We start from the raw sequence: 13,521 nt of genomic DNA, 5'->3' as shown, positions 1-13,521 counted from the left end.
ACGAAAGTTGATGACCACTAAAAGCTTTTCTACATAGAAAGCACTTCCCATTTCAACAAGCTTTGTGCCTGCTTTCGGTTCCTAAGAGCAGTTCCATTTAGACAAAACGAGTGATTCATAAATAGATGAACCACACTGTTTTAATAAACCACACAAAATAACAATAGATAACGATAATTTTGTGCAATGCCCACTACTTCTCAACCCCTTCTTCTCCCCCCTCCCCTTTCTCCATACTAAAAAAAAAAGAAAAAAGCTTAATACCACTCAAACTCTCCCGATTGCGAGTGTCCTTTTTATCAAACATAGATGTTTGGAATATTAAAGTACGTGTTGGACTGTAGTCTCCCCATTCTCATTTGTAACTAAATACTAACCTCCCCTTCCAGTACACTAATCTCACTAGTCTACCCCGTGTTTGCTTCCATCGTTGCCATCATAGGCAGCATCAATGAGCCTAATTTGCCATCCCATTTAATAGCCCTACAACGGTGGCTCATCTACTGGGCCACTTTAGGATGTGTTACAATTATTGAAAACACATTGTCCTTTATAACATTTCTTCCAGGATACTCGTTGTTCAAGATTGGGTTTCACCTTTGGTTAGTTATTCCCATGCTCTCTGATGGTGAGGACTGGAAAAACTCGGGGGCACCATGGCTTTTCTTTGAGTATATCAAGCCGCAGTTTGAAGCTAATAAGGAGGCGATTTATCGGTTTGTATCTAATCCTTTGGATTTAAGGACAGTTTTGAAATTGAGTGCATTGGCAGATACGAAGAAAGAGGAGCAGTCTCCTACTGCTGCAACTGCGACTGGTTATGATTACGCTGCTGTGTTGGATAGCTCCATCGTTATGGTAAAGAGCATGTTTGTAACAAGAGAAGTTGCTTCCGAAACGGCCGATAACAGTACTGAAGACTTTGATATAGTTGATAAGCCTGACGCTGCAGAAGCTTACCAAAGAAAGAGCTACTTTTGGTGATATAATGCTTTAGTTTTAATTAAATCTGTCCGTCTCTATTTACAATCCCAAGTAGCTGGATACTTGACTACGTGCTGGGTTCAACCCCTCAAACTTCTTTCCTCCTTTTTTGGCCAGTTTAGGAATAAACCGTTCAACTTTACTTGGCTCATCAAATAATCCATCATAAGCCTCCAAAGGTTTATTCTTATCAGCACCAGAAGCCATATTATGTTTAACAATTTCTTCACTATTTGTTTGTTGCAACTTCAAATCATCAATCTTCTTTTGCGGAACTTCTGGCCAAATAAAAGGCTCAGCCATATCGATGGTCATTTTCTTCAATTGAGGCACCCTATATCTAGCCAAATCGTTTATATTTCTTGTCCATTTGGCTGGTTGTAACTGTACCGTGATGTTTAATGCCCTTAACCCATAGATGTTCCACAAGTAATCTCGTAAATCCATTTTATTCATGGACTTGGGCACCAAAAACTTGGCTTGATACGGAGTGTGCTTGGCATTTGGACGCAAGAGACAAACCCTACCACCGGGCAAGTACACTTTATTCTCACCCTGAGTGAAATGAGGCTCTTCCATGGCTAAATCTTGTTGGAACTTTTCAAATTGATCACGAGCTCTTTCTGAATCGGTTTGACTAATAAATCGGTTAGGTATTGGCTTGCCATGTTCAACGTATAGCTTGGCCAATTCTGAGTTGGGGAATAAAGTTGTCGTTGGTGATTGAGCCAAAATTGGCGGTCTTATTCTGCGGAAACCATATTTGGGCGGATTAAGCTCGACTGAGTCTGTCTTGACTTTTGGGTATTTGGCAGGTGGTAGTTTGTGATGTACCGATCTTGTTGAGATTCTTAGGAGGGACATATCCTTTGGAGAGTAAAGAGTAATGGCAGAAAGACACTAGGTTTTGAAAATTTTCAAAGGTCGTGTTGGGATAAAATGTTGAAAAAAAAAATAAAAAAATAAAAAGAAAAAAAAAAAGGAAAAAGAGAAAAACAAGAGAGCTAGACACACCACAGACCATTCTTTGCCCTCCACCCAGACCAACTCACACCATCCCTCCTGCATCATGTCACAAGAGCAGTATGATCCCTACATGTACGATGCTGACTCGCAAAGCATCACCCCAGAGGACTGTTGGGCTGTGATCTCATCCTTTTTCCAAGAAAAGGGTTTGGTATCACAACAATTGGACTCATTTGACGAATTCATTGAATCAACGATACAAGAATTAATTTGGGAAGATTCACATTTAATTTTAGATCAACCAGCTCAACACACATCTGAGAAGGATAACAAGAACAAGAGATATGAGATTACGTTTGGTAAAATGTACATTTCCAAACCAAGTCAAACTGAAGGCGATGGTACCACCCATCTCATGTTCCCACAAGAGGCTAGACTACGTAACCTCACGTACTCGGCTCCCTTGTATGTTGACATGTCAAAGAAGGTTTTTGAATCGGATGACAATGATAGAAAGGATAATGAACTTGACTGGAAAGAGCAGATTGTGCAAGGTGAAGATAGTCATAGTCAAGTGTATATGGGAAAAGTGCCCATTATGGTGAGATCCAAGTTTTGTATGTTGAGAGATTTGGGTGAACACGAAATGTATGAATTAAAGGAATGTCCTTACGATATGGGAGGTTACTTTGTTATCAACGGTTCAGAAAAGGTGTTGATTGCACAGGAGAGAAGTGCGGCAAACATTGTTCAAGTCTTTAAGAAAGCGGCGCCATCTCCAATATCACACGTGGCGGAAATCAGATCAGCCATTGAAAAAGGGTCAAGGTTGATCTCGTCGATGCAAATTAAGCTTTATGGACGTGACGAAAAGGGCCTGTCAGCAAGAACAATCAAGGCGACGTTACCCTACATCAAGGAGGATATTCCCATCGTGATTGTATTTAGAGCACTTGGTGTTGTTCCCGATGGTGATATCTTGGAACATATATGTTACGACGCAAACGATTGGCAAATGTTGGAAATGTTGAAGCCATGTGTTGAGGAAGGTTTCGTTATTCAAGAACGTGAAGTGGCACTTGATTTCATTGGTAGAAGAGGTGTCTTGGGTATAAGGAGAGAAAAACGTATACAATATGCCAAAGATATTTTGCAAAAGGAGTTGTTGCCCAACATCACGCAAGAGGAAGGTTTTGAAACGAGAAAGGCGTTCTTCCTCGGTTACATGGTAAACAGATTATTACTTTGTGCATTGGAAAGAAAAGAACCCGATGATAGAGATCATTTTGGTAAAAAGAGGCTAGATTTAGCAGGTCCTTTATTAGCCAATTTATTCCGTATCTTGTTTAAAAAATTGACAAAGGATATCTACAACTATATGCAAAGATGTGTTGAGAATGATAAAGAGTTTAACTTGACCTTGGCAGTCAAGTCGCAGACCATCACTGACGGGTTGAGATACTCGTTGGCTACTGGTAACTGGGGTGAACAGAAGAAGGCAATGAGTTCAAGAGCCGGTGTGTCGCAAGTCTTGAATCGGTACACCTATTCTTCAACCTTGTCGCATTTGAGAAGAACAAACACTCCTATTGGAAGAGATGGTAAAATCGCCAAACCAAGACAGTTGCACAATACCCATTGGGGATTGGTGTGTCCTGCCGAAACCCCCGAAGGTCAAGCGTGTGGTTTAGTCAAGAACTTGTCCTTGATGACGTGCATCTCTGTCGGTACCCCATCAGAACCAATCTTGTCATTTTTAAGAGATTGGGGTTTGGAACAGTTGGAAGATTATGTTCCATCAAACTCGCCGGATGCAACGAGAGTGTTTGTCAATGGTGTTTGGGTTGGTGTGCATAGAGAACCTGCATCGTTGGTTGACTACATGCGTGATCTTAGAAGAAATGGTGACATTTCACCCGAGGTGTCTATCATTAGAGATATCAGAGAAAAAGAGTTTAAAATATTTACTGATGCTGGTAGAGTTTACCGTCCATTGTTTATTGTTGATGACAAGCCAGATTCTGAAACTAAAGGAGACTTAAAATTACGAAAGGAACATGTCAATCAATTAATGGAGTCATCGTATGATGGATTAGACGATGAACCTTCCTACACGTGGTCTTCGTTGGTAAGGGAAGGTATAGTCGAATACGTTGATGCCGAAGAAGAGGAAACAATCATGATTGCCATGACCCCCGATGATCTAGAGGCATCAAAGAGTAATTTAACTGAAACTCAGCAACAAGATTTACAAATGGAGGAGCAAGAACTAGACCCGGCAAAGAGAATCAAGCCAACAGGTAGTAGTAATACACATACATTTACCCATTGTGAGATCCATCCTTCCATGATTCTTGGAGTTGCCGCATCCATTATTCCATTCCCCGATCATAATCAATCGCCACGTAACACCTATCAATCTGCTATGGGTAAACAAGCTATGGGTGTGTTTTTGACCAATTATGCCGTGAGAATGGATACGATGGCAAACATCTTGTACTACCCACAGAAGCCTTTAGCCACCACGAGAGCAATGGAGCATTTGAAATTCCGCGAGTTGCCAGCCGGTCAAAACGCCATTGTTGCCATTGCCTGTTACTCAGGTTACAACCAAGAAGATTCTATGATTATGAATCAATCATCTATAGATCGAGGATTATTCCGGTCATTGTTTTTCCGATCCTACATGGACTTGGAAAAACGTCAAGGTATGAAGGCTTTAGAGACATTTGAAAAACCATCGAGGTCAGATACGTTAAGATTGAAGCATGGTACATATGAGAAATTAGACGACGATGGGTTGATTGCCCCTGGTGTTCGTGTCAGTGGTGAGGATATAATTATTGGTAAAACTACGCCAATTCCTCCCGACGCCGAAGAATTGGGCCAGAGGACTCAATACCACACCAAGAGAGATGCTTCTACGCCATTAAGAAGTACTGAGTCTGGTATTGTGGATCAAGTGTTGTTGACAACCAATGGTGATGGTGCCAAATTTGTCAAGGTGAGAATGAGAACCACAAAAGTTCCTCAAATTGGGGACAAGTTTGCATCGAGACACGGTCAAAAAGGTACGATTGGTGTTACTTATAGACATGAAGATATGCCTTTTACAGCTGAAGGTGTTGTTCCGGATTTGATTATCAATCCACACGCCATCCCCTCTCGTATGACGGTTGCGCATTTGATTGAATGTTTGTTATCCAAAGTCTCTTCATTATCGGGTCTAGAGGGTGATGCATCGCCATTTACGGATGTTACTGCAGAAGCAATCTCCAAGTTGTTACGAGAACATGGTTACCAATCGAGAGGTTTTGAAGTTATGTACAATGGACACACAGGTAAGAAGCTCATGGCACAAGTCTTTTTCGGACCTACTTATTACCAGAGGTTGAGACACATGGTTGATGATAAGATCCACGCTAGAGCAAGAGGTCCGGTTCAAGTCTTGACTAGACAGCCAGTGGAAGGTAGATCAAGAGATGGTGGTTTGCGTTTCGGAGAAATGGAGAGAGATTGTATGATTGCCCACGGTGCTGCTGGTTTCCTTAAAGAAAGATTGATGGAGGCATCGGATGCATTTAGAGTACATGTGTGTGGTAGCTGTGGGTTGATGACGGTGATTGCTAATTTGAAGAAGAACCAGTTTGAGTGTCGTTCTTGTAAGAACAAGACAAACATTTATCAAATCCATATTCCATATGCTGCTAAATTGTTATTCCAGGAGCTTATGGCTATGAATATAACCCCAAGATTGTATACTGAAAGTTCGGGGGCTAGTATTCGCGTGTAATAAATAGAAAACAATGTACTTCATTTTATATATTGAACTTTCTTTTCTCTATATACAAGAATTTATAACTGAGCCAAGTACTTTTTCCTAAGTTCAGCTCTTTGTGCCTCATCATCCTCCAACTTGGCCATTTTGGCTCTAACTTCCTTCATTTCATCGGCAAACGCTATTAGATTCTCTTTGTAAGGATGCTCATCACCGTCAAACACCTTCAACCTGTCAATCCTCACCAATCTATGTTTATTCTTAGGTATCATCCCTTTTACTGCTCGTTTCAAAACCTCGCCATACCCTTTGTTGGAAATCATTCTCTCCATAGGAATCAAGTTCAACGTACCTGGACGCGACGTATGGTGCCAGTATGTCTTGTCTTTTAATTTGTTACCTGTAATTTTCAAGTGAGCACAATTTGTAACGACAACGTAATCACCATGGTCTCTGTTGGGGGTATAGGTGGGTTTATGTTTGCCTTGTAGCGTGATGGCGATCTGCGACGCTAATCTACCGAGCGTCCTTTGGTCTGCTGCGACATCAACGTGGTGCCATACACGAGTGAGTGCCAGTACTGAATTACCAATCCTTTGCGACATGTGGAGGGAGGGGGGAATCGATAACCTTCTAGTGAAGCTTAAGTGAAATTTTTTTCAATTCTGTTACAAACAACAAAAGACATAATTTTTTTTTTTCTCTTTCAGTTTGAACGAAAATCTCACGAAATTTTCACCCTCCACCATTTGTATCCTGTGTTTTGTCTTTCGGGGAAGGGAATCACACAGAGCATCACGCAGAGCGTCACAACGGGATATACACACTAAACGCTTCAAACCTCATTCTGTATTATATTGTAACAATTATAACACCTACACAAGGCCTGATATTAATATAATGTTTTTCTTGAAAGATTTATCATTAAACCTAACGTTGCATCCTTCATATTTCGGTCCCCAAATGGACCAGTACTTGAGAGATAAACTATTAAGTGATGTCGAGGGCACATGCACGGGTCAGTTTGGGTACATTGTCTGCGTCCTAGATTCAATGAATATCGATGTCGGTAAAGGAAGAATAGTTCCTACAACAGGAATGGCTGAATTCGAAGTGAAATACCGTGCTGTTGTTTGGAAACCATTCAAGGGGGAAGTTGTTGATGGTGTGGTGACTACCGTTAATAAAATGGGATTTTTCGCTGATGTGGGTCCATTATCAGTGTTTGTCAGTACGCATCTAATACCATCAGATATGAAGTTCAACCCATCGGCTAACCCACCAGCTTATTCGAGTCCTGATGAAAACATAGAGAAAGGGTCCAAGGTTAGATTAAAGATTGTGGGGACCAGAACCGATGTAAATGAAATCTACGCGATTGGAAGTATCAAAGAGGATTATTTAGGCCCAAGTCCGTTGTGATCGCGGTATGATTAGAGAGACAGTAGACAAAAAGATGGTGAGAATTAGATGGTTATAATTATCAATACTTGAAAAGTGCATTATTAAAATACTTTTATTTGCTTTTTTAGATCTTATTCGTCATCACTGGAATCGAGAACTATTGGGTCTGTTGAACTTCCAAATGAAACCATTTCCTCTATTCTTCTCTCTCTTTCTTTCAAGTCTTTAGCCCATGCGTCTCCTAGCCGTTTTATCTCTTCGGGTTTCATTTCCTCTGGTCCCGGGGTTAATTCTTGATATGACAGAAATTTACTCATTAATTTTCCGCTCCCCAATTTACAGTCCAATATATCCATCAACTTTTGTTTTTCGGTGGGCCAAGTTTCCATTTCTCCAAATAACAATTGCTCCTTCTTGCTTGATTCGTGGCTTCCTCCACTGCTCTCAGTTGTTGATTTCCTGGTGGCTGTTTCTTTCACTAAAGAATCCCCATCTGATTGTAGCACCGTTGAATCTTCTGTCATATCATCGGCAGGGATAACAAAATTCAGAGGACTTGAATCGTCAACAAAAAATGAATCGTCAATTTTGAATTGACCTTTTTGAAGTTGATTGGTTGGTGGTGTGCTTGTTGGCGTGTTGGCAGATAGGCTTTTGGTAAATGGACTGTGGTTCATTGCGAGTAGAGATTGCAGTGTACTAGATGGAGATGGTATAGGGCCTGAGGTTAATGGATTGTTGCGGCGATACTGCCATTGATAACGAGGGTTCATCAACGACTGACATGGATCAGTTGCATATCCCACTCCTTCATGCAAATTTTGAGACCCTAAATTCACATTTCTGGTTGGATTGACAGTTTGTTGCTGAGCCGCATTCCTGACTCCGCGACTCTGACCATACACATTTGGCTGATGTCTGGAAAACAAACTAAACGTATCTTGTCTATTGGCGTTAATCAGAGCTGGCGCAGGAGCAATTGGGACATGATTTGGTTTTGGCACCTGCTCTATAGTAGGAGACGTACCAATTTGCGTCAGAGATTGAATACCGCCGTGATAATTAACAGATTTGACTCCTTGGATTGAGGGAGTGTTTATCAACAGAGCACTGCCATTGATATATCTAGGCACTTCTTGGCTCTGTCGCAGTGGATGAACTTGACGCTGAGACATATCTTGTTCTGATCCAACATTATATCTGAACCGTCTTTTAACTTGATCAATGCATGATCGCACAAAATCAATCGTGGCCACCTGCCTCTCTTTCTCTCTATTTCCCCTTACTTGATCCAACACAGCCTTCTCCTGAGGTGGAGTTAGGGTATATTTCCGCATTACAAGTTGAAGTATTGCCTGCGTATCTCTATCAAACTTCATCAAGTGTTGATCTAATTGCTCACGAACAGCTGCAAACACTGCTCTATCGTACATTTGCGGAAGGCTGTTTGATGGGCCAGACTCGGTCTGGTATTTTCTCAGTGCAATGTGTGATTCTTGCAATACTGTACTTGTCAAAGGATGCTGTGGTTTGTGTGTTGAAGCAAAAGGCGATTGATTCGCTGATTGAGATAGTGGGGCGACAGCTTCCGCTTGCAATACTTCAGATGAAACTCTAGGTTGAATTGTTGCCCGATTAGTGGTACCTGTTTCATCTTCACTAATCAGTGTTTGTTCCTCGTTTCGATCATCGGTCGATGTCAGCCTCGCATTTTGGTTTTCCTCATCGTCTATCTCCATGGGCGTTAGTTCCTCCACAAAAAATTTTTCAGTGTCTGAATCTATATTCTCCACTGGCTGTTTATATTCTTCGGTGGGTATCTCGGGTTGACCTTTCTTAACTTGCACCCTTGGATCGGTAAGGTCAATATTGGAGTATGAATCTGCGCTTTGAGGCTTTGGTTGTTCACTAAGGTTAGTTTCGCCACCTTCATTATTTTCCTTTTTGTTTTCAGAAATTTCTCTTAATGTTGAAGCAGGTATACTTTTGTTTGCATTATTCTTCAGAACCTCGGTTGGTACCTCATTGCTTATAGTGCCGCTTTCTTTGTTGTCATTTTGCAAGCAAGGTTTCTCCTTACCACCCAGTATCGCTTGATCGTTTTTTAAACCAGCATTTTCGTCTTGGTTTAGATTCGGAAGTAAACCTAGACTACCCAAAAATTGGTCGGTATTGTTAATCAGGTTTTTCTGATTGTCGCCCTGTTTGTCAATATCACCATGCTCAGCGTTCTGCTTGCTAAGACTCTTGTCTTTGTGTTGGTCCTTTCTTTCCGAAGGTCGCTGCTCACTTACACCTTTAAACGCATCCAAAAGTGAAAGTGGAGTAAGATTTGCAGGCTGTCCTTGTAATCCCAGTTCTGGTAATTTTGTAGTAGAAATCTTATTCTTTTCTCCCAAGCTAGGTTGGCCTGATTCTGAAGATCGATACGGTATCAGTGCCTGATTTCCAATATTATTCTCAATAATATGGGGCTGATGTAGTGCCCCCCGTGTTTGAGCAAATCTTTGATATTGTTCTTGAGGAGGAAGAGTCTGTGCTGAACCCTGCAGTGCCGTTGTTTGTTGTTGGGTCAACAAGTGGGAATTGTGGGGAACTGGCTGCAAAGACAGACGAGTATGCAATCGCTGTTGAGATTGCCCTAAAGATACCTGCAGTGAAGGCAACTGCTGTTGTCCTTGTGATTGCATCTGTAGCTGCTGCTGTACCAACTGGCGGATGTGCTGCTCTAGCTGTTGCTGATCCGGGACAAAAGCATTCCGGTCAGTAATGTTCTGAATGTTGTGTTGCTGTTGTTGCTGTTGCCGTTGTTGCAATTGATGATTCTGGATTTGTTCCAGTGCCGAAGATGGACTGTGAGACACTTCAACAGTAACTTGTCCATTAGTAGTATGACTTGTGTTGATTGGAGCAGAAGAAACCACCCGATCTACATGCTGCGTGACCCCAACTGTAGCGTCGGGATTGTCTTGAGGTTTAATACCACTAGTACTGGTCGAGCTCCCGTTTACAGCAACACAAGGTTGAACGTTACTAGCAATGGTAGGGCCATTGCCTGCAGCATTATGGAAAGCATCTGGAGTAGGTGCAGGGGTTACCTCTGCGTGACCACTAGGCAGAGGTGAAGCTCCTATGCTTGTAGTTGTGGTTGTGGTAACTCTCGGAATCTCTAAATCTTCATCCTCTTCGTCACTCAGCAAAGTCACGACATCGTGCACAACACTGTGTCGATCACGATCCTCTGCTTTCACTTTTATTCTTGGATCCTCTTCCTCGACGTATGGGCTCCATTTCCCATCTTTTGCTATTTTCACATAGACATCCTCTGGACCGGTGTTCTTGAGGATTTCCTCAAAATACTCACAAACGGCCAATTCGGATACGTCTAGAGGACATGAGCAGTATGGGCATTCCCAAGTTGGCGACTCATACTGCTGGGTCATGAAAATCCTTACATCAAAGCATTCAAGGTGCTTGCACTTGAGAGTCTTGACTGGCGTTTTTATTCGCGTATATGTGTAGGGATCTCGTAAGGTTAACAATGTATCCTGTATTTCAATACCATCCGAGTGCAGATCGTCTGTATTTCCTTTAATATGTCGTATTGTATGACTCTTAAGGATTTTAGGGTTGCTTAGGATTTTATTAATAACGGCTTCAAAAGGTATCACTCTCACAAAGTACAAGTAAACATAGTAGGTCTCTTCTTTGTCTGTATAATAAAGACGTATCCTATTCAGCTTGGGAGGCGATAGTAAATAGTCTGTTAGATCTACTGGTTTTGCTGTTCCTGATTTATGTCGAATACCTTGGTAGTTGTTGTTGAGTAATTTCTCTCCATTCACAAGAAGTCCATGGGGTATGGGATACTCGATCTCAACATCATCAGATGTTCGTCCTTTACTCATCTTTCTGCCACAAAGCAAATATATCCTAATACTGGGATCTTTTCTTTTCAATGTATTATACTCCTCCGTATTAAATACAAAATTAATCCTACACTCACCTTTGCTCTCTTTTGGTGGACATACTCCTGGAGAAACATGCACTTGTCTTATTAAACGGAAAAATGGATTATTGATGAAATTGATGTGGTGGTCCCTTACCGGTACGGAATCCTGTGAGTGTAACCCTTCACTGGAAGGGACATGTGGAGTCATAGCATGAGGAATACTCCTGCTTTCGTAGTAATGGTAAAGGTCATTGTAATTTGGTAATGCCTCATTGTCTTTGATGCCAAAGACCAAATCTCTCACTGCGTTGAGTCGTATAGTATCGTTGACATCTCTTCCAACTTTGAAATAGCATATAATTCTTTGTATAAGCTCGTCTTTTCTACCCCCGACTATCACCCCCAAAGATCGACAGACACTCTTTAACTCTGATACTTTAAGTTGGTTAATTCGTCGTTTTGTATTTTCATAATCTTCTGATGAAAACCTAATGTAGGAACTCATTCTTATCTCATTTGTTTGTGCTGGCCACTGTTTAAGAGTCGTCGAATGTTTGTCTTCTCGCTGTGTCGTTTAATTACCTCTTAACTCGGTAGTCAAAATGGTCAGAGCTATGCTCTTTGCAGAAGTGTGTTTTTTTTTTTTTTGTTGTTTACTCCTCTGCCAACCACAAAACTGAATTCAATATGGCCAACAGAAGAACATTCAACAGAAATCGTTACCCATCGATAGAGGGCGATACTAATCAACAGAGATAATAGTAGTCAGCGAAGATAATACATTAAACCATAAACACGAAGTTAACTAAAACGTTGCTACTCCTAATAAACTAGCTGCGTTTTTTGCATCAACTGATGCTGCTTGCAAGGAAGATGTCTGTGGCTTACCCTGTTGTCTCGCCTCTTCCTCCTTCTCCAACGACCTGAAAGTTCTCGACGACCACGAATCGCCAGAGGGGGCTTGAGATTGTAGCAAATTATGCTTAATACTAGCCAAGTTGTCACGGTTAAGGCGCGACAAGCCACCTCTTTCGTCAACGCTCCTAACGTCCAAACGAATAGCTTCCAAATTTTTCAAGATTTTACGATGGTGGTCTATTTTGTGAAGGGTATAAGCCTTGAGTAGACTCTTGAACTTTTTTTCAACAAAGTCGACAACTTCATCTTTTTCATACAACATTTCCCCCGATATCCTCTTAATCTGTAAGTTGAGCAGTTCTTGCACTTTCGAAGCATATTCAAGTGACCTTAACGCTTCATCCACCTTAATAGGGTCTAAGGAAGCTTTATTTTTCATTTTATTAGCATGAACTTGCTTTGCATTGGTTTGCGCCTCTGCTTGTATCAACTCACGCATAATCAAATACCTGTTAGTTAGGGCCTCTTTAATTTCGTAAAAGTCATTGACAAAATATTGAATTGGATCACCCAAGATACCCATTTCGCCAATTGACTCCACAAGCAAAAGATCCGACTGCACTTGAACAATCTTGCTCAATTTCTCCCACATGTTTTTCATACCCGGATGGGTCGTTTCAAATTGTGACAAGACAGTCAACTTGTTTGACATGTCATACACATGTATCGACAATTGCTTTTCACTCTTGGAAATTTTATCTAGCAACCGATGCATTTTTTGGCACGTTAAATACGCATTCTTTATAACTGGTCTAAACTCTGCCAATTCTTGGAAAGGGTCGTATGGAACAGGAAACTGTTTCAACGTCTTTCTCATCAACCCACTGGCAACTGAAGACTTCTTGTTGCTATTTATAACACTGTATCCAAAATCACTCTCAACAAAAAACACAAACTCCTCGTCTCGAATAAGAATTGGGTTCGAAGTGATTCGATCAAACCACTCCTGCCATACAAACATCAACTGTTTCCTTTCATCCTCTCCACCAGTGGGGTAAGAAGTGACTGAGCTGGGAATTACAGGAACAAATACTTCTAAATTTGACATAGCCAAGTACCTGTTGAATTTTACTACCTCATTGAATGTCCGACGTACATCCTCGTATTCTTTTTGTCTGAATTTAGGAAGTCCTTGCACCCGAACTGACATTCGTAAAATGGGGTTTTCTGGTTTGTTCCTGTCAATAGATATAAGTTTAATATGTAGACTATACTTTTGGGCAAACCGCTCCGGTATTAACTTTCGTAAATCGGTTTTTGATATAAGGTCCTGACTATCCTCGTTTTGCTGGTTCTGTTGGTCTTGTTGGTTTGTCGGCTGGGCATTTTCATTAGGTAATTCTTGTGACACCGGGCTTTCAAATTGCAGCTCAGTGTTGGGAAATTCTTCCTCCTCTGGTCTAGCAAATGGGTTGTTATCTTCAAATTCGTCGCTATAATCCATTGGTTCAGTTGGTGGGGAAACAGAGCACCTCTCTCTGGTCGGTAGAGAATATTCAGTTGAAGGTTTTTTTTGTCG

At 41.3% G+C, this 13,521-nt stretch overlaps 7 protein-coding genes across 7 annotated transcripts; 3 read left to right on the top strand and 4 right to left on the bottom strand. All coding sequences in view use genetic code 12, as the record gives it.

Annotated features, from left to right (window-relative positions):
- Positions 1–309: 309 nt before the first annotated feature.
- Positions 310–984, top strand: CANMA_003779 (uncharacterized protein; the record flags this gene model as incomplete). The annotated part of the gene is made up of 2 exons (XM_051815987.1): positions 310–340; positions 407–984. The coding sequence occupies 2 exons, from the start codon at positions 310–312 to the stop codon at positions 982–984; spliced, it is 609 nt and encodes a 202-aa protein (XP_051670702.1).
- A 39-nt stretch (positions 985–1,023) lies between these two features.
- On the bottom strand, positions 1,024–1,848 carry MRP20 (mitochondrial 54S ribosomal protein uL23m; the record flags this gene model as incomplete). The annotated part of the gene is made up of 1 exon (XM_051815986.1): positions 1,024–1,848. The coding sequence occupies one exon, from the start codon at positions 1,846–1,848 to the stop codon at positions 1,024–1,026; it is 825 nt and encodes a 274-aa protein (XP_051670701.1).
- A 205-nt stretch (positions 1,849–2,053) lies between these two features.
- On the top strand, positions 2,054–5,743 carry CANMA_003777 (DNA-directed RNA polymerase II subunit RPB2; the record flags this gene model as incomplete). The annotated part of the gene is made up of 1 exon (XM_051815985.1): positions 2,054–5,743. The coding sequence occupies one exon, from the start codon at positions 2,054–2,056 to the stop codon at positions 5,741–5,743; it is 3,690 nt and encodes a 1,229-aa protein (XP_051670700.1).
- Positions 5,744–5,805: 62 nt separating this feature from the next.
- On the bottom strand, positions 5,806–6,333 carry CANMA_003776 (mitochondrial 54S ribosomal protein uL13m; the record flags this gene model as incomplete). Its single annotated transcript, XM_051815984.1, has 1 exon — positions 5,806–6,333. One exon carries the CDS (start codon positions 6,331–6,333, stop codon positions 5,806–5,808), a length of 528 nt encoding a protein of 175 aa, XP_051670699.1.
- Positions 6,334–6,628: 295 nt separating this feature from the next.
- On the top strand, positions 6,629–7,150 carry RPB7 (DNA-directed RNA polymerase II subunit; the record flags this gene model as incomplete). Its single annotated transcript, XM_051815983.1, has 1 exon — positions 6,629–7,150. One exon carries the CDS (start codon positions 6,629–6,631, stop codon positions 7,148–7,150), a length of 522 nt encoding a protein of 173 aa, XP_051670698.1.
- Positions 7,151–7,263: 113 nt separating this feature from the next.
- SIZ1 (SUMO ligase) lies at positions 7,264–11,589 on the bottom strand (the record flags this gene model as incomplete). The annotated part of the gene is made up of 1 exon (XM_051815981.1): positions 7,264–11,589. One exon carries the CDS (start codon positions 11,587–11,589, stop codon positions 7,264–7,266), a length of 4,326 nt encoding a protein of 1,441 aa, XP_051670697.1.
- A 300-nt stretch (positions 11,590–11,889) lies between these two features.
- VPS17 (retromer subunit) lies at positions 11,890–13,446 on the bottom strand (the record flags this gene model as incomplete). The annotated part of the gene is made up of 1 exon (XM_051815980.1): positions 11,890–13,446. The coding sequence occupies one exon, from the start codon at positions 13,444–13,446 to the stop codon at positions 11,890–11,892; it is 1,557 nt and encodes a 518-aa protein (XP_051670696.1).
- Between the last annotated feature and the right edge of the window lie 75 nt (positions 13,447–13,521).

This window comes from Candida margitis, assembly GCF_024628925.1.
Source record: "Candida margitis strain CBS 14175 chromosome Unknown scaffold17, whole genome shotgun sequence".
Lineage (NCBI taxonomy): Eukaryota > Fungi > Ascomycota > Pichiomycetes > Serinales > Debaryomycetaceae > Lodderomyces > Lodderomyces margitis.
The sequence above is the reverse complement of the archived record's forward strand: the minus strand, read 5'-3'. Positions and strand labels throughout refer to the sequence as shown.